This window comes from Pogonomyrmex barbatus, unplaced genomic scaffold (assembly GCF_055798465.1).
Source record: "Pogonomyrmex barbatus isolate J1 unplaced genomic scaffold, ASM5579846v1 scaffold1, whole genome shotgun sequence".
Lineage (NCBI taxonomy): Eukaryota > Metazoa > Arthropoda > Insecta > Hymenoptera > Formicidae > Pogonomyrmex > Pogonomyrmex barbatus.
This window is the reverse complement of record NW_028297098.1, coordinates 25,350,595-25,373,081: the sequence shown is the minus strand read 5'-3', so window position 1 is coordinate 25,373,081 and position 22,487 is coordinate 25,350,595. Positions and strand designations below refer to the sequence as shown.

At 36.1% G+C, this 22,487-nt stretch overlaps 3 protein-coding genes across 4 annotated transcripts; 2 read left to right on the top strand and 1 right to left on the bottom strand.

Moving 5' to 3' along the window:
- The first annotated feature begins 157 nt into the window (after window positions 1-157).
- Window positions 158-12,558, top strand: LOC105427531 (uncharacterized). The gene is made up of 4 exons (XM_011639295.2): window positions 158-449; window positions 10,774-10,853; window positions 10,935-11,076; window positions 11,621-12,558. Exons 1-4 carry the CDS (start codon window positions 441-443, stop codon window positions 11,729-11,731), a joined length of 342 nt encoding a protein of 113 aa, XP_011637597.1. The 5' UTR covers window positions 158-440; the 3' UTR covers window positions 11,732-12,558.
- A 924-nt stretch (window positions 12,559-13,482) lies between these two features.
- LOC105427528 (non-canonical pre-mRNAs endonuclease FASTKD5, mitochondrial) lies at window positions 13,483-17,951 on the top strand. Its single transcript, XM_011639293.3, has 9 exons — window positions 13,483-13,598; window positions 13,673-14,751; window positions 14,822-14,983; window positions 15,070-15,228; window positions 15,620-15,848; window positions 15,937-16,020; window positions 16,094-16,402; window positions 16,768-16,868; window positions 17,364-17,951. Exons 2-9 carry the CDS (start codon window positions 13,712-13,714, stop codon window positions 17,392-17,394), a joined length of 2,115 nt encoding a protein of 704 aa, XP_011637595.2. The 5' UTR covers window positions 13,483-13,598; window positions 13,673-13,711; the 3' UTR covers window positions 17,395-17,951.
- LOC105427530 (mitochondrial ornithine transporter 1) lies at window positions 15,899-22,482 on the bottom strand. Of its 2 annotated transcripts, XM_089079058.1 has the most exons (6): window positions 22,341-22,482; window positions 21,035-21,254; window positions 18,042-18,278; window positions 17,747-17,904; window positions 17,378-17,653; window positions 15,899-17,288 (listed from the first exon to the last, which is right to left on the bottom strand). In XM_089079058.1, exons 2-6 carry the CDS (start codon window positions 21,135-21,137, stop codon window positions 17,115-17,117), a joined length of 948 nt encoding a protein of 315 aa, XP_088935184.1. In that variant the 5' UTR covers window positions 21,138-21,254; window positions 22,341-22,482; the 3' UTR covers window positions 15,899-17,114. The 2 variants fall into 2 exon arrangements, with proteins under 2 accessions (XP_088935184.1, XP_088935179.1); XM_089079053.1 differs by lacking the exon at window positions 22,341-22,482 and having other exon boundaries at window positions 20,844-22,102.
- Between the last annotated feature and the right edge of the window lie 5 nt (window positions 22,483-22,487).

Sequence of the window (22,487 nt, the reverse complement as noted above, 5' to 3'; positions counted from 1 at the left end):
TCCGCTCTTGCTCTCTCACGAGCTCCATGAGGAACCGGGGGGGTAGAAGAGAGAAAGAGAGAGAGAGAGCACGGGGTGGGAAAGAGTAGCGAGGGGGATGAGGGACAGAGAAAGAGAGAGAAAGAGAGAGCGAGCCCGCGGTATAAATGTAGCCCGCGCGAGTACCACCAATCATTCGCCCTCTGACCTCGAAAGTCTCAGAGCTCTTTCTGGTCTCATTTGACTGTTTCGCGGTACCGAAACGTACCCCCTGCTACCAACCACCATCGCCGAGCGTTATCCCCGCTCCACGGTCCACCGATCGTCCAGCAATAGCCGTCACTCGTAACGAGATCCGCGCCTCGTTAAGAAGAGGAAGAGAAGGCTAAGGCCCCCGAAGACAGACAAGACCAGTGATATCGTGGTTACACAGAATCGACGAAGATACCTTTATCAGCAAAATGACGATTGTGAGTATCATTTACAAGTTAATTAAAGTCGTCAATTAATACCGTTTCGCAACTGAAACGCGTCTTTTTTTTTTTCACGCTGTTTCTTCCCATCGTTCGTTTCTTTTTGTTCTTCTTCTTTTAACACATTTCGTTTTTTTCATACGAGCGAAGATAACAGAATAATGTAAATATTGGCCAAGTGTTTAATTTGCAATGAGTTTAATTTGCATAATGAAATGGAAAAAAATTCGTTTTTGAATTCTGTCATTGCGACAAGAGACTGATTTCTGTAAAACAGAGAAGAAAAGGAAGAAATGTCTTGAAGGCGAAGTAAGAGAAATTCCGGCGCGATGCTTTCCTTGTGCTCATGGTTTTCTTTGAGAATTCGGATAATTTCCTTTTAAATTTAACATTAAATTTCTGTGAACAATCGAATCTTCAATATCGAATTGTATTGGTGGCAGAAATCGTAGAGAGCTTCGCGGAGAGAAGGTCCGCGGAGCGGCTAGTTTATTGAGAGATTAGTCGATCGCATTGCGGACCGGACGCGGGATATATACGATCCTCGAGATGCGCTCTTTTAGATTTTCGTTTTACATTCACGGCGAGAAAGCGATTGAAACCGGAAAAGTGCATCTCGTTCCGCTGATGCACTTGTAACGTGCGTCCGCGAAACTCACGAATTGCCATCTCTCTCGCCGACCGATCGAGTAGATATCGATGGCATTCCGCGAGAGTAGGGTTGTTAACTAGATAATTTTCTACGTAAAAGTACACGCACGCGAGCTTTCGAGAAGCCGAAGTAAATTTACTCTGATTACGCGCGGGGCTATCGTATCTCATCCATTTGTTCCATTCATTCACGTTGCACTCGCGACGAGACGAGCGGGAGACGTGGGTTGAAATATTTCTGTATCATTTATCTTTTGACACTTGACAAATGGAAACTGACTTTACAAAAAAAAAAAAAAAATGTATCGCGCATCGTGCTTTCAGAACAAAGTGAATCTGTCTTTCGCCCCGCTGGGACGTTTCTTTACGTTTCCGATCGAAAGGGGATCACACATTAAAACGGTTCTGTCATGGAGCTCGCGACACTTTTGTGAATTGAATCACGTCAAAGGGGAAAATCTGACGTAAAATGGATGTTGATTGGGCAAGACTTCTGACAATGTGTGTCATCGCGTTCGCAGCAACAGTTTGTCGAATAGACTACGGGACTTGACATATCATCGTCGGCTATAGCAATATGTCCTATGGTACGCGAAATGTCACGTTTCGCAAACCTGCTAAACACAATTGAAAATGATGAATCAACGATTTCCAATCAAGAAATATAGTACGTAACATCCAAAAAAACAATTCTTCAAAAAATATTCTCTATATAAAATAACAAATAACATACCTCTGTGTGTGGGTGTGTTCGTGCAATTACAGTTGAAATTGTAAATTCGTGAAACAAATTGTAAGTTCGTGAAACAAATTATCCTAAAAATCCACATTGTATATTAATTATTAATTATTAAATTCATTAACATTAAGTTCATTTATTTGAAATATTACAAAGTATAGTTGTTTGTTAATTATATATTATTAATCACATGTTTATAATGCTGTCGGGAGATAACTTTACATTTCTCGAGTACTTTGATTGCACGTGAAGATCAACGTTTGTCGTCAAAATCTCTTTGTCCTTTATGTTTCTTGGTCACGTATCAAAACTGCGAGGTAGTTTCGCAAGTTGGATATCGTGTGTATATTTCTGACCGGAACTAACGAACCGCATACGCGTATCAAAGGGCAAATGTAACCGTTGCGGATGCTGGAGACATTACGTCTGGTCCGAGTAGTCGCCAGAGAATGCATAAAGTTTCTTTACTCGTTGCCAGTTAAGTGTATATGTATATACGTGTATCGCCAGCGACCGTGAACGAAAACGGCATTTCGTGATTTTACGACAAGCGTTTTCGTTAAATTCCCGACGATACGGCCTCGTCGGCTGTTTCTCCTAGGATAATAATTTAGCGGACGTTCTTTCTCCGCATTAATCCTTTAATTGTGGAATATGTATTATTGTCTATGTTATTGTCATTGTGTGTGTGTGTGTGTGTGTGTGTGTGTGTGTGTGTGTGTGCGCGCGCGCGAGCGCGCGCGCGTGCGTGCATGAGTGGAAGTTGAGCACTGACAATAAGCTAAAGTGAAACGATAAAGCGTGCAACGATGTAGACGATGACAAACGAAAGTGACTAAAATTTTATGCGGGAAATAATGATGTCTGACATTTCGTCTCGAGAGAACAGATATACGAGAAAATACCCCGATTTAATTCGACTGATCGACTTTTAGGGAAAAATAATCCCACATCGAGGCAAGTTTTGGAGCAATAATCGTCCCTTCTCTCACCACTGTAAGGCTCAATAATTCGCGTCTAGGGGAACCATCCCGCCGAAGAACGATGGCAAACCCTTTATCGCATATGAACGAAATCGGATCGTAGAAGAAAGGGTGGCATATCGCTCGGTAGATTATTAGGTAATTAACGAAGAAACGGGATCTGCTGCTACGCGACATTATTTGATCATGTCGCGTTGATAAACGACGAAGAAAAAAAACCGGATCGATGAATCGAACTCGACAGATCAATGACGATTGGGGACGAAGCGGAAGTGAATTAGCGAGGAACAAAAAGTATAAGATCCGCTTTTTCTACCAGACGGAAAGACGCCAGGATGTCCCACATCCGAGACATAACCGCAAGCGATCCGTCGGTCCCTCTCGTTTCCCCTCGCGTGCAACCCTCGAGGAAAGGGGAGTATTTCGCACCCCGCCGTTCCGACCTGTCCCGCTTCCGACCCCGGCTCCCTGTGTTTCTCTTCCCTCGAACTCTTCACTCTCACATTATTCGCTGCTATTCGCTGTTATCTCGTTTCCCTCCCCTTTCTCGATGATACGAGTTCGAAAACGCGTATCATTAACTCGCTAATAAAACCGCGATTGAACGCACGGGCGAATTTATTGCTGAATTGAGTCGGAATTTTTTGACGGCATTAAGTAGTCGATAAAAAGTCGCGACGACGTCTCACTCTGTCCGAAGGGGGAAACTTCAGACGACGAATAATTGTAAAATATTTATGAATTACGGAAAGCGTGTACGTACTTGGATAGCGTTTCGTCGTACTTATCTCTTTATATCCCCTGCCCCCTGCCCCTTTATGCATATTCGGTGATGCAAAATGCCACTTTCATGCGAAGACTGAAAACTCGAACGAGCCTTCTGCCCTTTTCGTTTGCGGAAATATAACGAATACGAAGATAGATTCACGATTGGGCTGACTGCGTTTTCTTATAGCGAACATGCAGAATGATATCTTAAAGGTCGATTCTTTGACAAATTTTCAAAATAAAAGTAAACGTGATCGTTCGCGATGACTCTTCCGTTTCGCGTTACGCCAACCGTGATCTCTGCCAATGTTCTTTTACCTCGAACATTCTTTGTCTTCAACATAAAATTGTCTTTAAATTTATCAAAAGGCACGTTTCTAAAATCTCTCTCGGAGGCAAATGTATTACGATAAATCCGCATCACGACAAATTTCGCTCGCGCTCTCCCTCATCTCGATGACGATGCGATCATCGCGGAATAATCCGCGGATTACATCGCGTAAGTTACAGCCCGCGTATGAGCACAATTGCGAGCCGCCGGCTCCATGCCAGAAGGGGTGGAAACACCAATTTGTTACCGCAGCGCGAACTTCCGCGAAACGATTAAATTCACTTAAGGGAGGAAATGTTGTTTTCGAAAATACGGAATACGGGGAAAAAAATTTATTTCCCTGGCGCTGCAAGAAGAATAAATCGCGACGAAAGACGGGCGTAATGGCCTCATAAATTACGCTGCAATGCGAAACAATATTGGCGCTGAGAGATACGCGTCGCGGGGGAGGAAAATGTAATACAACTTACTCGCGGGGCGCGAGAGCCACCCCCCCCCCATGATGTGGGACGCGCCGGCGTAAAATCGTCCGCGTTAATATCGCGGGCAGATAAGCCTGAAAGCCGCACAAAATTGTGTCAATTTCCACACACACGACACTTTACTTTGTAAATCCACTCTTGCGCCCCCGCCATTAGCATGCACAAACAGTGGATAAGGTTCCCTCGAAAATAACGAGTATATTCGTTCGGCGTTCCGATCATCCCCCCCCAAACTTTGGTAATTGATATCGGCACAAAGAAACAATAAGAGGACGAATAAAAAAAGCATCGGACAGAAAAAAGGAAGAGCGAACACCCTGTACACACATCCATCCCCTGATATTGATAAGTCGGCATACCTCGGAGCAAGATGCTCCGATTAATAAAAAAATGGAGCCGTCGGTGAAAAAAAAAAAAATTAACTTTTCTGTTCGCCTACGCCCGTGAATGAAAAATCGCAAATTGAATGACAGAGTATATTTTTGGCATATATCGTTGAAGCGGAGGGAACGCGGGACTTTTTAAAGCTACGTCGCGATAAAAGGAAAGCTCCAGTCGTTTGTAAATTTATTTTATTCTATTAGCAAAAAAAGCTTCGGGACAAAATGTTCACGTCTCTGCGGTGCGCAATTCGGAAAAATCAGAAATACGCAAATACATCTCGTTTCACCTGTCTTAATATGTCATGTTTGATCATCCGCGGATTTAATTCGCCGTTTATTGCGACGCCGCTTATGATTGCCAAATATATGCATATTATTGTTTATGTATTTACATTCATTCGGGTTCGCGCATCATTCTATATATTGCTGTTTACAGTGCATCTAATCAGGCTGCCTTTCGACGATACTTGATTAAATAATGGCTTAATGAACTCGCGTAGGATCGAATTTGTATCGAGCACTTTTTTGGCTCATTTTCAAAATTATCGCGCTGCATTATTAATACGGTGCGGCGAGATGGAAAATGTAGTATCGTAAATAATTATTAGCGCGTACCTCTCGTATTCACAAGACACTCCTCATCGCGATACACATTTAATTTTGCGACACGATTTATTGCGACTTGATAATATAACCGGGGGAATACATAAATAAAAGGAAATTGTTGTGTTACATTATCAATATGATGCGGCGAGATGAAATGTGTGCGCAGAGAAATCATTTTGTACATAATTTCGTTAAGCCATTAAAATAATTATGCGCTTAAGCATGACGATATACTGCAAAATTTTTTCATATTCTACCAAGTAACTTGAACATCCTACGTCATTATTTTTATGGCTCAACGAAACTATTTTCATATCTCTGTATCAAAGTCTAGGTATTTTTGCAAAGCTGTTCTTCCCAGTAAAGCGTAATAATATAATTATTAGCCGAATGTCTTTCACATTCGAGATGCCTCCTTTTATCATACGTATCCGGCTTTGTAAAAATTTATCATTTGCTAGAATAACGAGAGAGATGCGTAAAAACTAAATAAATTGATGATGGCAGCGTGGGGAGAGATTGCTGGCCAACTATTATTACTCGCGTCGTACTTTTTACGAATTGATAACAGTATCGCGTTGAAACTCAAACATGAACACCTGCTTTCGTACGATGTGCCGTTATACCGCTGAAATCATTATTAGTTTACGATCGTATTTCGCCCATTCGATAATTGTCATAGCCGCTTGGACGAATAACGAACATAAATTATTCCCCGGTGATTGAAAGATATCCGTGTACCGCGTGACTATTGTGACCTTTTGACAAAGAACAAATGTCGTCCCAAATCTGGCGTCCTACGCTAGCGTTCTGCGTAGCAAAATGTTTCGCAAATGAGCCGAACAAGACTGCGGGGGATTAACGCTGTTTTCAAAAAAAAAAAAAAAAAAAAAAAAATAGGATCACACGTCCCGGATTAATGAGGATGAGTGGTCGACACTCGGCATCGTGCGGCATAAACCAAGACAGATGCGAGTTCAGCGTGTGGTCCACGCACAACGTGTGTTGTTTAATAATTAATATCATCTTCAAGGCTGAACTATGGCTGAAGGATGGAAGCGCGAATATCGTGATCACGTGACGCCGTATTAATTTGTATTTGTCTTCGTTTGCTTGGCAGTCGTACTTGAAAGTCCTAATAACGCGGCGCTCTTTAATAAAGATGTTATCTTTTGACAAACATCATTGTCTAATTATTTGACAATGCACGTGGTGTTTGTTCTCGTTTGCAACAATAGGTGATCCACATTCCACGTTTCGTTCTTCGAATTCTTTGGGTGTTATATGGAATAACGCTGACGATTTAGAGTTTTATTGAAATTAATTGCAACTATGACTCTTACATTCTCTTGAAGGTTGTTTAATGAAACCAACATTTTTATATTACGGTATCGCTAATGATAGAATAATAGTATATAAAATGTTTTATTATTATTTTTTGAAAGTTGGGATTTTCTTAGGAGAAGAGACGATTCTTGATACTCGAGGTATCAAGAATGTACATGTTCGAATTGATTGTCGAGTTATCGAGACTTATTAAACGCACAGCAATCCATTTGCACAATTTCCGCAATTACGATGGCCGCCAATTAACTAAAATCGGCTGAATGCGACATTATTATCGTGCCTATCCCGTCGTCGATGCTGCCTATTCCCATCGAGTGGGCCCTTTGATAAATTTTATATTAATGCACGAATACATCAAGTGATACACATATATCTCCACACATATGTCCCACACATTCGTAGAGAGAAACATGAATGAACGTGCATCGCTTTTAGATTTTTATTATGATTTACTTAATAAGATTGAGATTCAGAATAGGAATGGAATTATTGCGAAATGTTTATAATTCATCAAGCGGTTTTCACGGAAAATTAAATATTTTAAATCTATTAAAAAATTTATATCTTACATGAAGATATTCTTTTGGAATATTTATATAACTATAAAAATGAGAGAAAGAGAGAGAGAAAGATATCATTTTAATTTTAATTTTTAAATCTCATGCATTAAAGATGTGATTCTTAAATTTTTTAACTTTTTATTAATTATTAATAAAATATATTTACATTTATTATAATATTATTAATAAAATATTTTATTTAATTATTTTATTAATTGTTTTCTTTATTCCAGTGGAATATTAAGATAAAAGAATTTTTTCATCCTAATTTCGTTATTAGAAAAAAATATCAATTTCAACAAATAAAAACGGCCAAAAATGCTCGGTATTTCTAGTGTTAAATATGAAGTTATAAAATGCTTTTAACGTCTATTACAACAATATGGCATTTTATGTACTATGTGCCACAGGGACAACAGGGAGAATATACCTGAAAGCGACATTAAGACATTATCTCGCGTCTCTTATCAGAATATTAAGAATCATCTCGCATATCATTTACATTAAACTGTTATATAGTGGAAACTTCTTGTGCGATAGTAATCAAGAATGCGAACTTTGAAATATATTTCATATCATCCCCTAAGCGAAGATTATACGATACTATTCATCGATTACAATCAGCCGGAATGGCGAGAGATCAGAATTAGACGCAACTCACGTTTAATCAAAGTTATTTTAATTAGATAATTGTAATTTCAGAGCGGGGAAAGTTTCGGCTTTATTTATCGAACGTGAAAAAATCTTTTACAACTTGTTCATAATGTTCGATTCCTCCTGCAATAATTCTATTTATAATTTATTCTAAGTAATTTATACTTTTGTTAAATTTGTCTTTACATCGAAATTTTAGCTTCTAAGTAGGAGTTAGGCAATAAGTAAAACGGTATGATTAGTTAGAGAATCCAAGTAAATGTAAAAACTCTAATTGAGATCGAAAACAGAAGAAAAATTTCGATTCTGGTGGTCTGAAAAGGAATACTATAAATTTGCGGATATATATAGAGTTGCCGAAAACTCTCTTACCGGCGAGGATTAATTCCTTCCGATCCTTCGCGTCTTGGCTTGAAATACTTCTAGCAATATCCTGATTTGTACGCGATTGAAAATGACTTAATTGCCGTTTATCACCTATCGATATTCGTGTACATGTAGTTTCGTATGAGTGTTGAACGGATTTCTATAGCGAGAAAACATCACGACAGAAATGCCTACCCTTCTTGCTTTTCTTATATTTCTCAAGCATTTAAAATTATGAAACATGCTTTTCTTTCTCGTTAAGGGGTAATTTAAAAAAAATTTTTAATCTCTACACGCAAAGCTCAATGATGAAAATCTTTTCACTTATCATTTTTTCTAAATTACTTTGGCAAAAGCAAAGTAATAAGAATATGTCTTCGCCAGCTTTAGAGCGATCGAAAGGAAAACGTTCGCGCTCGAAATGTTCCATTGTAAGATTCAGACAAGAAGAGAAAAAAAGAGAGAGAGAGAGAGAGAGAGAGAAGAGAAAAGAAAGGGAAATTAATACGAGCTGCTCGCGAGATGCAACATATTTATTCATTGCTCGACTATAAACGCGAGTATCGGGAAATAATATCGACGGCGATATTTTATGCCGTGGCTTTAAGCGGGAGAACCAGGGAAAATCGTTTTCTCATATTCTAAAAACGCTCTTACGAGAGAAGACCTCTTTATGACGTGTGTGCTACGTGATCTGTACGTTCAATTTCGTTCAATCACGGTTGAGGACCGACAATAACGTGAACTTGATCGAGGACGGCGAAAATATATTAAAGTAAATAAGCGGTAACCTACCGAATCCTACCGAATTCCTATTTACGCCGAGAAAAAACATCTTTTATCGCGTGCGCGTCGCATTTTTTTTATTTCTATTACACTCTCCACTTGTAGATTTCTTTCTTCGAATATCATTAATTTAAGTAGTTTTCTCGGAAAATCAGGAAGAATTAAAAATAAAAGCAAAGCGACTCGTATTTCTTTTCTTCAGAAATAACACCTCCCGACATTCTACAACGGAATTAAGAATTAAGAATTCTATTCGCTTAATTTTCCTTTTTGAGGAAAATTTTTGAAAAATGATCGCGCTCGACACTCAACTGTGATTTGCAAATTTGCAAAATCGCAAATCGAGGTCTTGTGGATTTTTTTACAACGAGACCGAATTTTCTTGACGGAGGAAAATCCAGAAAATTATTTCAAGTCTATTTGACGTCTATAAATGTATGCTCGCGTCGCGATAAGGATTCCATTGCAAGGAGCTGCAACGTTATAAACGAGGCCCGGAGTCACGTAGCCCGCGTAAATATAGATTACATCGACGTCGCGGCGAAGGAACAAAGTCGGAGAACGAAATAGTTTTCCCGGCGAACTTTACGCAACGATCAAGGCCCATCCGCGGTGCGATTGCGTAACGCGGGTAAAACGCGCACGTCGCTCCGACGCGGCCGAACACGATACCGTTGGAATACGCGATATATCCGCGCGAATATTATACCGATAATTTAACTGATAAATGTAATTCAAAATTGGAACACGGCTTTGTGCGCGGGCGGCGCGCGCCTTCAAAATTCATTCGGCGACTTTGTCCCCTTTTCGACCTTTCCCCTTTCAGCCCGGTGCGATGGCGAACGGAAAACGGGAGCGAAGTCCGAGGAAGAGGGGGAGGCGAATTCTTGTCGATGTGTCTTCGGAAAGAAATAATAACACTGCAAATTGGTCGACGCGAACGGCGACGGTTCCGCAATCGTTTCCGCTCGCATCGGCAGATAAATTGTGGTAGAGAGCGTGGTCCATCGACTCGATCTTGGGACCAAACAAACTGACCTTTCGACCACTCGTTAGGACGTGTGCTATTTTTTGCTACCTCGTAAGGATACTATTTTTTGCTACCTCGTAAGGAGCTGCTTTTCCGCGTTTCGAGGAAACGATCGTATTTTATCCGCTGTTTCCCCCCCCCTCCCTCCGGGAAAGGGCGGTCCTCTCACTTCCGTGTCGATGCCGCGTGTCAATTTGGCCACGTCGATCCGGCTTGAAATCGGCTTAGCGTTGATTGCCGCACTTTCCTCTACAAGCTCATTATGAGTTCATTAAAATTTTATCGATTTTAACTTCGCACGAATCGTTCTCGACACTTTTGATTATTATCCTTACGTACGGACGCGTGTACCGTGACCTTTTAAGCGAATAATTAATAACTTCGAAATTATTAATAAATAGAAGGATCGAGCTAAGGAGCAAAGTGGAACTGCAAGTTCCTATGACAAATCCATAATTTCTTGCACACAATCAAACGCAAAGTACATGGTGTAATCTTAATTTTGGAATTAAATGAATTTAAAACGTCCCGTTGATTTTTTTTTGTACAAATAAATTTAATTAGAAAATTATGTTTTGCTCGGTCTTGGTTTGTTTTATTTTTTTTTTATAATATTTTTTCTTGATCTTTTTCAGACATTTGTGCAGAGATCCATAATTATCTTCGCCGTTCTTCTCTGTTACTATCAGTCCTGGGTTAGCGCAGTGGACTGCGAGTAAGTGTTCGCATTCTTAAGTTTCTTTCTCTTTCTCGAAATGAAATCGCGTAAACTGTAAACGGGATTGCCCTGTTTTAGACAAGAACCCTATCATCCCTCGTGCCGAGGTTCACAGCTGAGAAAACGCCTAACACCCTTGCCCGTTTTGCGCGCTGTAAATTGCGAAGAAGGTGACTGCAGATTCCCCAGAATGAAATTCTTGATTGCAATTCTCGATGACGTAAGTAGAATCTTTCGTTCAGATTAATAAAACACTAGCATTTATAGTAAGTAAAGAGAGAAAGAGAAAGGAAAAAAAAAGAAGAGAATTTAATTTAATCATTTATCTCCGATTTAATTTTCAGTTTATAATATTTCTATCAAAATGTAAAAATATAATTGACGTTTAATTTTTTACAGAGATAATTAAAATTTAATTATAATTATAATTTGTTTAATATTAAAGGTTTCACTTATTAATAATTCAATAAATGATTAAAATCAAATCCAGAATAGTTATAAATTATAAAATCAAATAGCTATTTCTCTCTCTCTCTCTCTCTCTCTCTCTCTCTCTCTCTCTCTCTCACACTCATTTTCGTTTCTCCGCTAAAGATTATTTAAGATTTACTGAATTTTCCTCTGTTTTATAAATTTCGATAAGAATCATGCCTATTAAGGAAAATGATAAATGAATAAATTGATTAAAGCTAAAGTAGAATTTCGACTGATGCGGATTAATTTAAATAAAATTAATTAATAGATCCTTTTCTCGTTTATTTCAGACTCCTTCTAAGAACGAGGCTCATCCTTCCAATTCTGAATCCAACTCCATCCATTCGCGCAAGGATAGAATACGGGTGGAGCCGAAGGATTTATACGTGGACGACTATTGATTTGGCGATCACCAAAATTTATGTCGACGCGATTCGCACAGAAATGACTGACCGATCGACAACTTTTCAAACATATTATCTCGTCCGTTCGATTGCCTTTTATTATTATTATATCCGGCTTAATTGCGCCGTATTTCCTCTAATATCGTCTCTTCTCTTTTCTTCTCATTTCCTCTCGCAAGAATAGGCAGTGATAAATTACGTGCATGCACGCATGTTGTTAGCACTTTGATCTTTCGATAATAAACACCTGAATCGCACAACGGAGGATGCCAATTTACTCTTGATCTTGTAGAAGATATAATTACAACATTTGCGAATTAATTACGACGCCCCTTCGCGTCAACCCTTTCAGCACCGTGTTATATTCGCAAACGTAGAAATACAAACGCTTTAAATAGTATCGGACGGTGTTGATTAGATTAATTTTACAAAAAGTAATTATGATGATAGATTTATATCTATTCTTAATTCTTGCCCTTTCATCCACTGTAATATTTCAACACGTGTGCATCTATTAATAATTTGAGCAAAGTTAAATTGAGCAAGATAAAATTTCATGTTATTCATGCGTTATTAAATTTCCGATTGTTATCTGGCGAATATTTATTTTTCATACTGAAAGGGTCGAAGTCTATAGTTATAATTGCCTTTAAATATGTATGCGCATCCATACATAAGGCATGCATAATAAGATAATCCGCACGTGATCGGCCACAATCGAGTTATTGTACATAAAGAGATGTAAAACGATGTTTATATATGTTGTTTCAAATTGTTTCGATTAACATTTCAAATAAAGTATATGTATATACTTGATAAAAAAAGAGGTTTGTTACATTATGCGTGTATACTTTTGAGCAGCAGCTAAAAGACGTACTAATTGCATCGCACAACAACCAATAAACTTCGATCACGTCATCGATATATTTATTGCTGTGAAAATTGTGAGTCTTTTTAAAAAGATGAAGCCTACGATTTCACCATGTTGCTATTGCCATTACCTTTATCTAGATTATTAAATTGTTTTCTTATCTTTTCTATAATAAATTAAAGATTAATAAGCTAGAAAGCAAATTTTACAATATTTCATTCGTAATTTATGCTGTTTGAACTTGGAGATTGAGTCTACGATACAATTTATTTTTATTCACTTATTTTTTTCATGAAACATTTATTTATTTCTAACTTAACAACATTTTTTTAAAGAGAAAAGTAAGTGGAAATATTTTCACAAAAAGTAATGTCGTTTCGGAAAAATAAGTTTTGTTTATGAAAGAAACAATTACTTTTTTATTTGCTTTAGAAATCTGTGATTTCTATTAGAAAACTCTTCTGACGATTTCTTAGATTGTTTTGTTAATAATTTCTACGGACTATTATATTACAAATTTAACATTATTTTATTTTCTTAGAATTAAAATAAAAAAAAATCAATGGTATTTTTTTATAAATATTAATTAAATTATAATTAATTTATCAAACAATGTCTATAGTATTTTATTAATAAGATAAAATTAATATTTCTCTAAATAAAATTATAATTCTATAATCTAAAATTTATTATTAATTTTTTTATCATTTTTTTATGTGGAAAGGAAGTAAATTAGAACAAATAATATACTTAGAAATTTTACTTTAAATTAAAAATAAATCGTCAATTAAGTTAACTGATTGTCAATACGATTCAGCAGGAGTTAAAATCATCCTTGTTAGAAAAAGAAAACCAACCAAAAATGAAAACAGTAATTTATCCGCAAAGGAAGATAAATACGCGATCATCACGAGCTTCATATTTCGTGTAGAAGATGTCAGAGCGAATAGCACATGTAAAATTTGAGGTTAAGTTTTAAACGAAGGAAAGATCGTCAGTCATCAAAGATTCAGATTTCAAATAGAGTTTGTCTCTTTTGATGTGTTAATCGAAACATTTCTTCACAGGGAGGATCCGCGGTATCTTTTACTGCCCACTTTTTCACGATGAGCGTGCTCGTGCGGAAGTTTCATCATCTGCGAGGAGTGTACCTGTCGCTGTTGAGGTTAGGTTGCGATAACGGCAGCTACTCGCACAGGGTTGTGCTCGGCGCGTCATCGAGATGTGAACACAATATCCCGAGCACGGCGTGGATCAAATCGGAAAGAAGCCAGAATTACACAACGCCCGCTGCCACCGTTGTCACCAACGAGGTTGACTACGTTGATGCGAACTTCGACACGGACGTCGATAGGCCGGAGAGAATCTCGGAGAACAAGTACGCTCACTCTCTGTTTTTGAACTCGATGAAGTACAAGAACATCGTGCTGCGGCCGAGCACAACGTACGCCGAGGTCTCGAACGAGGAGGCTTTGGCGCTTTTGGAGATGAACTGGTCTTTGATGACAGGTACCGAGATAGTATCGGCCATCAAGAAGTTGTCTTATAACATTTGCCGTAACAAAAAGAAGATTGAACCATTTAAATATGCGGATGCCTTCAACGCACTGAATTTGAAATCGTTGACAAATGATGAACTGATGACAATAATGCGACACTTGGTACCATTCAGCAACCATCTAGAGACATGCGATTTTTACAACAATTTCTGTGTACGAGTAGATAGAGAATGTATGATACGTTTCCCAAAGTTGTCCATAGAAAATACATTGTTACTCTGTGATATAATATATCAGATAACACCCAAGAATTCATATGGATTATATAATTATCAATATGTCTGGCATTCTATTAGGAAGTTAGGCAATAAACCACATAAACTGCATCCTCAGCAACTAGTTCAGATTCTGTTCTTCCTAAATATATACCGGAAGCCTCCTATAAATATGTACGAGCTAGAGTATGAATTGGAGCAGTGTATGAACGAATTGTCGATTAATGAGTTGGCTGTAGCATCATTAGGTTTTTTCAAGACTAGCACGAAAATCAAGAGCAGGGATTTCCTAGATAATATTATCAAACGGACTATAGCCGAGATCGACATGGTGAATGCTGTAAGCATCGCGGCAATTGTTAAATTAGTAAGGTGAATTCAATATACCGAGTATTTCTTAATTTGAAAAACACTTGTTCCATTTTCAATGTTTTATTTTCAGGTATAGCATGCAACTTACCGAAGTTAAAGGTCTTCAAAATTTACTGAAGGCTCTAACGTCATATGAGCCGCGTTACACACTAATGTCTCTGGCGCATATCATGCAAGCAGCTGGAAGAGTTGCCTTGTATGATAGAGAACTCACGGAGAGAGTCATCAGAAGGTAAATTTATTCTTGCATCCATAATTTTTATTAATAATAAAAATCAGAATAAGTAACGCTCAAGAATGATGCAATTCTTTTACTAGATTAAATAAGGAAGTAAAAACCGCGAGATTGAAGGACTTTGAGAGATTGCTTTTCACTTTTTCTATTCTTAATATCGACTCGAGCAATAGTGTCTACCAGAACGTGATCGAAGATCTGAGAGCTACTTGGGACACCAGTCGAGCAAAGGAGATAGCAAAGTAATTATTGTCCAGTTATAAAACGATTTTTAACTCTCTGTAATTCAAATTTTTTTTCAGTTTAAAGAAAATTATATAACTAGCAAACGTTGGTCTTGGAATATAAACTAACAATTTTCATTTTTAAAATTTTTATTTTATTATAAAAATCAGTCTTCTGATCTTTTTTTATTATAAAATCAAACTGCTTGTTACCAAAGAATGATACAAGAAAATATTGAAAATACTGCGTTAAATTATGATGAAAATATGTATGATGTGAAATGAGATTTAAAAATATATGAACATGTGACTACAGAGTTAAATTAAAATATTATAGAGAGTTAAATTATATTTGAACTAGAAGTTATATTCCATTTTTCCTACTATTTATGACATTTTCTCGCGATAGGTTTCCATATGTAGTTTCACGTATTTTTGGGTATCTGTCGATACAAAATATATATCCCATAGATCTGATCAAACGTGTTATGGCACCTGAATTTGTAATCAAAACGTGTCGTGGTAACTATCATTATATCTCGCGTGAGTATTGTGTACTGGATTACAGCTTACAAATAGAAGTACCCGAGTACGACGGACCATTCCTTAAGCCTAATATACGTGATTTCCTACAGAAGGTATGTAAAGAAACAATCACTTATATCGAATCGCTTATTATATGCAACAATTCGAGGAAAGATATATTAATAAATTTTATTATTACAGAAATATTATGATTTTCATCTTGAAACCTCAACGGAATCTACACGGACAAATGTCCTTTTCACAACCGTATTGGCAACATGCCAGGTACATATATATCGTCTTGAGAATAATCTTTTCCTTTGCACGTGTATCTTACATGAGCATCTCTTTTTAACAGGAATTATTCAATACCACATCGGACATATTACAAATTCGTCCACTACCACATTATACACCACAGGATATCGTCTTTTGTCTAGATGAGCAAAATCAACTTGTGCCATCAGAAAAGTTTTTTTCGCAGTTTGAAGTAAATGCTATTAAACGCGTAGACAAAGAAAATTCGAATAACAGATGGATTGCTCTTGTCATGGCTGCTCATGGACAGTTAATAAGAAATTGCCAGAAAACAAACTATCAGACACCTACTGGAGCATTAGCCGCAAAACTGAGGCAATTATCCATAATTGGCTACACACCGATCATGGTAAGTTTTGTAAGAAATGATAATAAACATAATCTATTAGAAAAAATAATACATGCGTAAATATTTTCATAAAATAAAAACGTAAATATTTTTCATATTTTTCATAATTTTTTGAACGTTGGAATACATACAAAGTTTCAATTCATTAATCAAATTTTATTATAATTTATTATAATAAATTTTTATTATAATTTTATTAAAATTCCTTACAATTATAACGCAAGTATAATGCTAATCACAAATGGCACTGGCACTCGTAGAATTGGTCTTAAATGTTCTTAGAATGATCGAGATAAATCAAATTATATTAATTAAAATAATGAAGTGTAGTATAAAAATATTAAAATAAATTTACAAATTTACAGATACCATATTTTATGTGGAATGATAAATCACCACAGGAACGATGTAATTACATTAAAGAACTTGTATTTCGAAAAAATATTGCTTCAGAATCGTCCAACAGGTAATAGTGCATAAAATGCATCGTAAACTGGGACATCTTATATATCTTTTATTAGGAAAAATATTTCTTGTAATATAAAATACTTCCTATAATGTATTATTATCAGTGTGTATATATATATATATATATATATATATATATATACATTATCCTTTTATATTTATATTACATTGAGTTTTCATTCGCATGCATGATTCATATATCATTCAGAATAAATGATTCGATAGAAAGTATTAAAAGTCGATTTTAAAAATAATTGTACATAAATTTCTTTGTATATTCAACGGTAACGAACAGTGTTGCAGTCGCCGGTATTGTTCTTATCAAAGTTGGCGTTAATCCATTGTACAGTGCACCGATACCTTCTTGTCGTGCGATATCCTTGAAAACTATCAAGGCAGGCGTTTTTATGTTTTGCACCTGAGTAAAACAGATGAGAAATATTGAGAAACATTTCTTTGCGCTACAGCTTTATTATGATATGCATCTTTTTAGTGCCGAAAACATACCTGTATTCTACTCTTAACGACATCGGCTGGAAATATTGCTAGCCAAAGCAACGCGCCACCGACTGCACCGGCCACCATCGTCTTTTGCCACCCGATATCATCCCTATTTTGACCCTTTGCGGCCAGCAATTTCCTCGTGGCCTCGTAACCACCAAAGAAGAAGAAATAGCCTGGCATTTCACGGGCTATCGTCGATGAGAGACCTGTAAACAGGCCTCTTACACCTTGCTCCCTAAGAATCTGCCTCGTCAAACTCCACGGTCCTACGCGAGGTCTCTGAGAAATAACGATGGTATCATTCACAAATTACCATCGAAATATTTAAAATGATGTATTAAGTAAGAGCTGCCATCATTGGACACTATTCACCCTGGATTTGTTCCCGGTAGCTTGTTCGACTTCCATCATCGCTTGCAGCTTGCACTTTATCAGTTCCGTTGGACACAGCGTCAACGAAGAGAAGAATGCGGCAAAAAAGCCGGCCCAAGCGTTGCTGAAGGAACTCAAGTCTTTCACGTTTTGTACACCTGTAAAAAAGGAATATTAATCATTGAATTAAAATTTTTGTTATATACATATTATGTTAGATCTATTAGAAATCAGTAATAGAAACCTTCTTTAACAGTACTTTACAAAATCACGGATTATACCATTCGCGATTTACCTGATAAATGAGCGATTGCCTTTTGACATCCACCATATGCTGCGAACAGTACTGAGTTTTCGGCTACATTGGCGACGACTGCCGGAATCGTTCCGGCATATAAACCCCTCGCGATACCGTCTGTCTTCAACGTACGCAGAAAACAATTCACCATGCTTTTATACATGGATGGAAAGGTCTGCATCTTTACCTTTACCGTGTCTAGTGGTTGGCCTACATAAACAAGAGCTACACCACCTGTTAAATAAAAATGGCATAATCTTGTTTGTGCATGAAAACAGAAACATTGTCAAATAAAATAATCTGATGTTTTCGTAAAAATTGTGATTGAGTAATTAAGTAGCTTAATGATACTTGTTATAATATTTTTCAATGCGTTTACTCAGCGGATGTCGAATGTGTGAAAAAAATATCCGAGATAAGAATTGCTTAATTAATTGTCAATAGAATAAGGATTTTCATCTTGATACAAATTCTAAGTTTGTTAAATATTATAGATAATTATTGTTATAATATTCATTTCTTACAAAATTTCATCTATTTTAATTAGTTTATCAGCAAGTGAGCATTTTTTATAATATTGACGAAGCGGATGAAAAATATAAACTGTATATTCGTATATTGGAGAAATTGCTTATAGTTTGTAAATAGCTTATTGCAATGCAAAAATAGATATGTAATGTTCTTGATAACGTAAAGTGTAGTCATCGCTTTTCAGTCTTGAAACATAGGAATACGATCTCGTGCCAGTTAAAGCGATTCGGAATAAAAGTTGAGTGGTTTATCAATCTGCTATTTACGTAGAGATAACGGAACTGATAATTCTAACGTTATCTTCTCATCGAATTTATTACAGATAAATGTTTATATATTATTTATCTAAATATATTAAAATATAGTTTTATGATAAATAGCGATAAATTTGGCAAACAATGTCATTAACTGCAGCAGATCAAAGAGTGCAATCGAATTTATTTCAGATACATCAATAATAATCTAAGTTAATTTTTATTAATTTGACAAATTTCAAATAGATGCTTTCTCCTAAGAAACGAAAAATTTTCTTTTAAGAGATGTTTATTTTCTGAAAGAACTTGTAATTTCAGAAATTCTCTTTATTCTTAAAAATCAAAGAATCTCATTAAAATTTATCAAGATTCAAAGAAATTTTGTTTAAAAAAAAACTAATTTTTGAAAAACTATTTAAAACAAATTTCTTAAAGATTTTCGGATTTTTCAAATTTACTTGTTCAAAATTTCAGAGAAAATTAAGAAATTTTTTACAAGATTTGAAACAACTTTTTAAAGTTGCAAAGATACTTTTGTACTTCCAATGATCATCTTTCAATGTACATATTTATCTATAGTTCGTGTTACGTATATAAAAATGCACGTATGTAAAAAATGCGCACTATACCATAACAAAATTTAGTCAATCTTCACGTTTCGCACGCGTTTTATTTCTACAGGTGATTTTTTTTCTTTTTTTTAAGATCGTTGTGATTTTATTATTTTTTTACTTATTGTTTATTTTAGAATAATTAATAATAATTATCACAAATTAAAAATCCTGTATGCTGTCTGAAAATTTTGTATGCTCGTAATTTCGACAAAACTCCAATTAACCTAACTTCTGATCACTTTCTTTTGGATTATTATTTTGTTTATGTTGTTTGGATAATCGATTTCTTGTTAATGTATGAAAAAAATAGAAATAATTTCAATTAAATATTGATTAATTTATCAATCAATATTAATATAAAGTAATTGATTTTATAAAGTAATCGATTATTTAATACATAGACAAAGAGATTAAGATTAAATCGAGACTGGGATTAAAACGTGATTTAATCAGTAATTAATTCAAAGGAAAATTATAGAAAAATTTTCAATCAATCAACGTAATCCGTTGTTCCAAGTTTTTCCTGTTGTTTATCAAACGATTAAGAATTAATTTTATTGAGGAATTAAGAGAATGATAATAAATTTAAAAAATAATTGTCCAAATTAATTATAATTTGATCGAAATTATTCCGAAATTGAATAAAAGAACAATATATCATGCAGTTAGAAACTTTACAGCTATTCTATCAGTTAACTTAATTATTATATGTATTGATATTTATGTATATATATATATGTATATATATATATATATATATATATATATATGTGTATTGATATATATATATATATATATTGATTATTGTATTGATTCTGAAAATGAAGATTTTCAAAAGTAGATTACGTTTTTTCATATCACATTCTTTTTGTACAAATAATTATACTGAATATATCCAACTTTTTCTTTTTTAATACACACTGGGATTTTATTTTAATATTAGATTGAGTTACAAAATTTCAGTGCAAATAGAATGTAATTATCATCTTATTTTGATTCAAGTTAATTAATTTGTAATGTAATTGAATTAATTTTATATACCATTTAACTTTAACTTAATTTAGTTAAAAAAAACTTATCCAACCTAGATATACTGAAATGTAAATATTCTTTAGATAAAAAAGTTGTGAAACACAGTTCCAAAGGTTCAGGCATTTTCAGTAGATACACTTTTTATGTATAACATATATCTTAAAAATACATGAGCAATTCTCTTTTATGGCGTCTTGAACATTCGAAGAATCTACATCATGCTATTAAGGATGATTAAATTGATCAGAGTTTAATCGTTATTAAACTTATTTCGTCCGGGAACTCTCGGTTATCTCGGCATGGGTGAGTGCGCGAATATATAAACGGGAAGATACGGAAAAACCACGTGGTGGACATTCGGATATTACCGAGCGAACCGGCGATGAAGTCGATTGCGCCGTCTTTGACGCTTCCACGACCGCTTTTCTTCGGCACGTGGATCATTTCCGCGCCGATTGTTCCGCCGGCGCTTTCTTTCGTCATCGTGCGGGGGGGCAAACCACGTTCCTTCAACCACGGCCACGTGATTCTTTCGTGCGATAAAATAAATGACAATCACCACAAACTACCAGCCAGCCACGCGCAGCGGGCAATACTGGCGATCGCGCCTCCCGCAAGGCGCTATATAATCGTGGAGGTGGAGGTGGAAAGAAGTGGCACATCGTCGGCCTGCGGTTTTGTCATCGATGAGTAGGTCCGGCTCAAGGGATCGCGGAGCCCTTGCACATTGATGGAAGAATTCTTGTCGTGACTCGGAGTCTTATTTTTCATCCGTGTTTCTAGGTGAAATAGAAAATTTCTGCATCTCATATTTTAAGATGATGTATGATAATTTGTAAAATGAATTTTTTTGCAACGGCAATAAAAATGAATCGCCTAATCAGAGTCATAATTTAATTGCAATATATACGTATGGTTATTTTTATAAAGAGAGGAGTTTTCGGTGTATTTTATAAATCTGTTCCATGGCGATTTGTGTATGCAAATATTATTTTGTTGAAAAATATTTTTACTTTAATGTAGTTTGCAAGAATTTTCATTATATGTTTTCTCGATTCCAACATCATAATTCAAAATGGCTGCAATAAATCAGTAAAAGCAGATGTCTATTTGTACCACAGCTTTCTTTATAAATTATAATCTTAATTTATTCTTTTCTTAATTCTTAAAATTAAAAAAAATAAAAACTAAATCAAATTGAAATTAAAATTAATCTTTCAGAAAAAATAATTAATAATAATAATAAAATTGTTTTCATGTGTTTATATAAAAGAAAAACATTCTTGTAACTCTAAAGTAAAAAATAAAATAAAGTGTAAAATAAAATAATACATTATTGTAATTGTTACTATTTTAATACAGTGTAAAATTTTTAAACGGTTAAAAAAAGAAGCGTGTTTTAACCGCGTGAATAATCGGTTCTCTTCCACGAAACAAATGGAAAATCTGTCGATTAGCATCTCGACGTTAGTTGCTAGGTAACGTGAAAGTGTAAAAGAGATGGAAAACGCTGCCAGGATACGCGGCTGGTCGTCATGGAGACGCAGGACCGCCTTTCTATCGCGCGTAAAAATCCCTAGGCCGTTCCCTTCAGCCGACTCCCTAGGTCAAGAATGATCTCGGAATCCCGACGATCCGCGATCGTTTCATGCGGGAATTCGGAACTTTCCGCGAGATCGGGGATACGCGCGGGTTGTAACGACGAACGTCGCGACGCCCGGAGGAAAAAGGTACAACAAGGGTCCTAGCTTAGAATTCACTGGTAGTTCTGGGTGGCGGGGAGGCGCAGGATCCCGACGACAGGCACGACGTCGCGTCGACACCTCAAAATATGAATTCGCCTCGCGGCCGCGACTGATACCCACGGCCTCTCTTTCGTCCTCTCTTTCTCTTTCTCTTTTTATCTCCTTTTATTTTTCTCTGTGTTCTTCCTCTCTCTTTCATCTCTCGCACGAGGAAGCGGAGCAGAATCGAGAGCGCGTCGCCGGAGACGCGAGCCGACGGCTCCGACG

Coding starts and splice junctions, on each gene's coding strand:
- LOC105427531 (XM_011639295.2), top strand. Junction 10,854..10,934: donor GTTAGCGCAGTGGACTGCGA/GTAAGTGTTCGC, acceptor GCCCTGTTTTAG/ACAAGAACCCTATCATCCCT. Junction 11,077..11,620: donor TGATTGCAATTCTCGATGAC/GTAAGTAGAATC, acceptor CGTTTATTTCAG/ACTCCTTCTAAGAACGAGGC.
- LOC105427528 (XM_011639293.3), top strand. CDS start 13,712: ATGAGCGTGCTCGTGCGGAAGTTTCATCATCTGCGAGGAGTGTACCTG. Junction 14,752..14,821: donor GCAATTGTTAAATTAGTAAG/GTGAATTCAATA, acceptor TTTTATTTTCAG/GTATAGCATGCAACTTACCG. Junction 16,869..17,363: donor GCTTCAGAATCGTCCAACAG/GTAATAGTGCAT, acceptor GCATCTTTTTAG/TGCCGAAAACATACCTGTAT.
- LOC105427530 (XM_089079053.1), bottom strand. CDS start 20,958: ATGACGAAAGAAAGCGCCGGCGGAACAATCGGCGCGGAAATGATCCAC. Junction 18,279..20,843: donor CTTCATCGCCGGTTCGCTCG/GTAATATCCGAA, acceptor TTTATTTAACAG/GTGGTGTAGCTCTTGTTTAT. Junction 17,905..18,041: donor GGCAATCGCTCATTTATCAG/GTAAATCGCGAA, acceptor CCTTTTTTACAG/GTGTACAAAACGTGAAAGAC.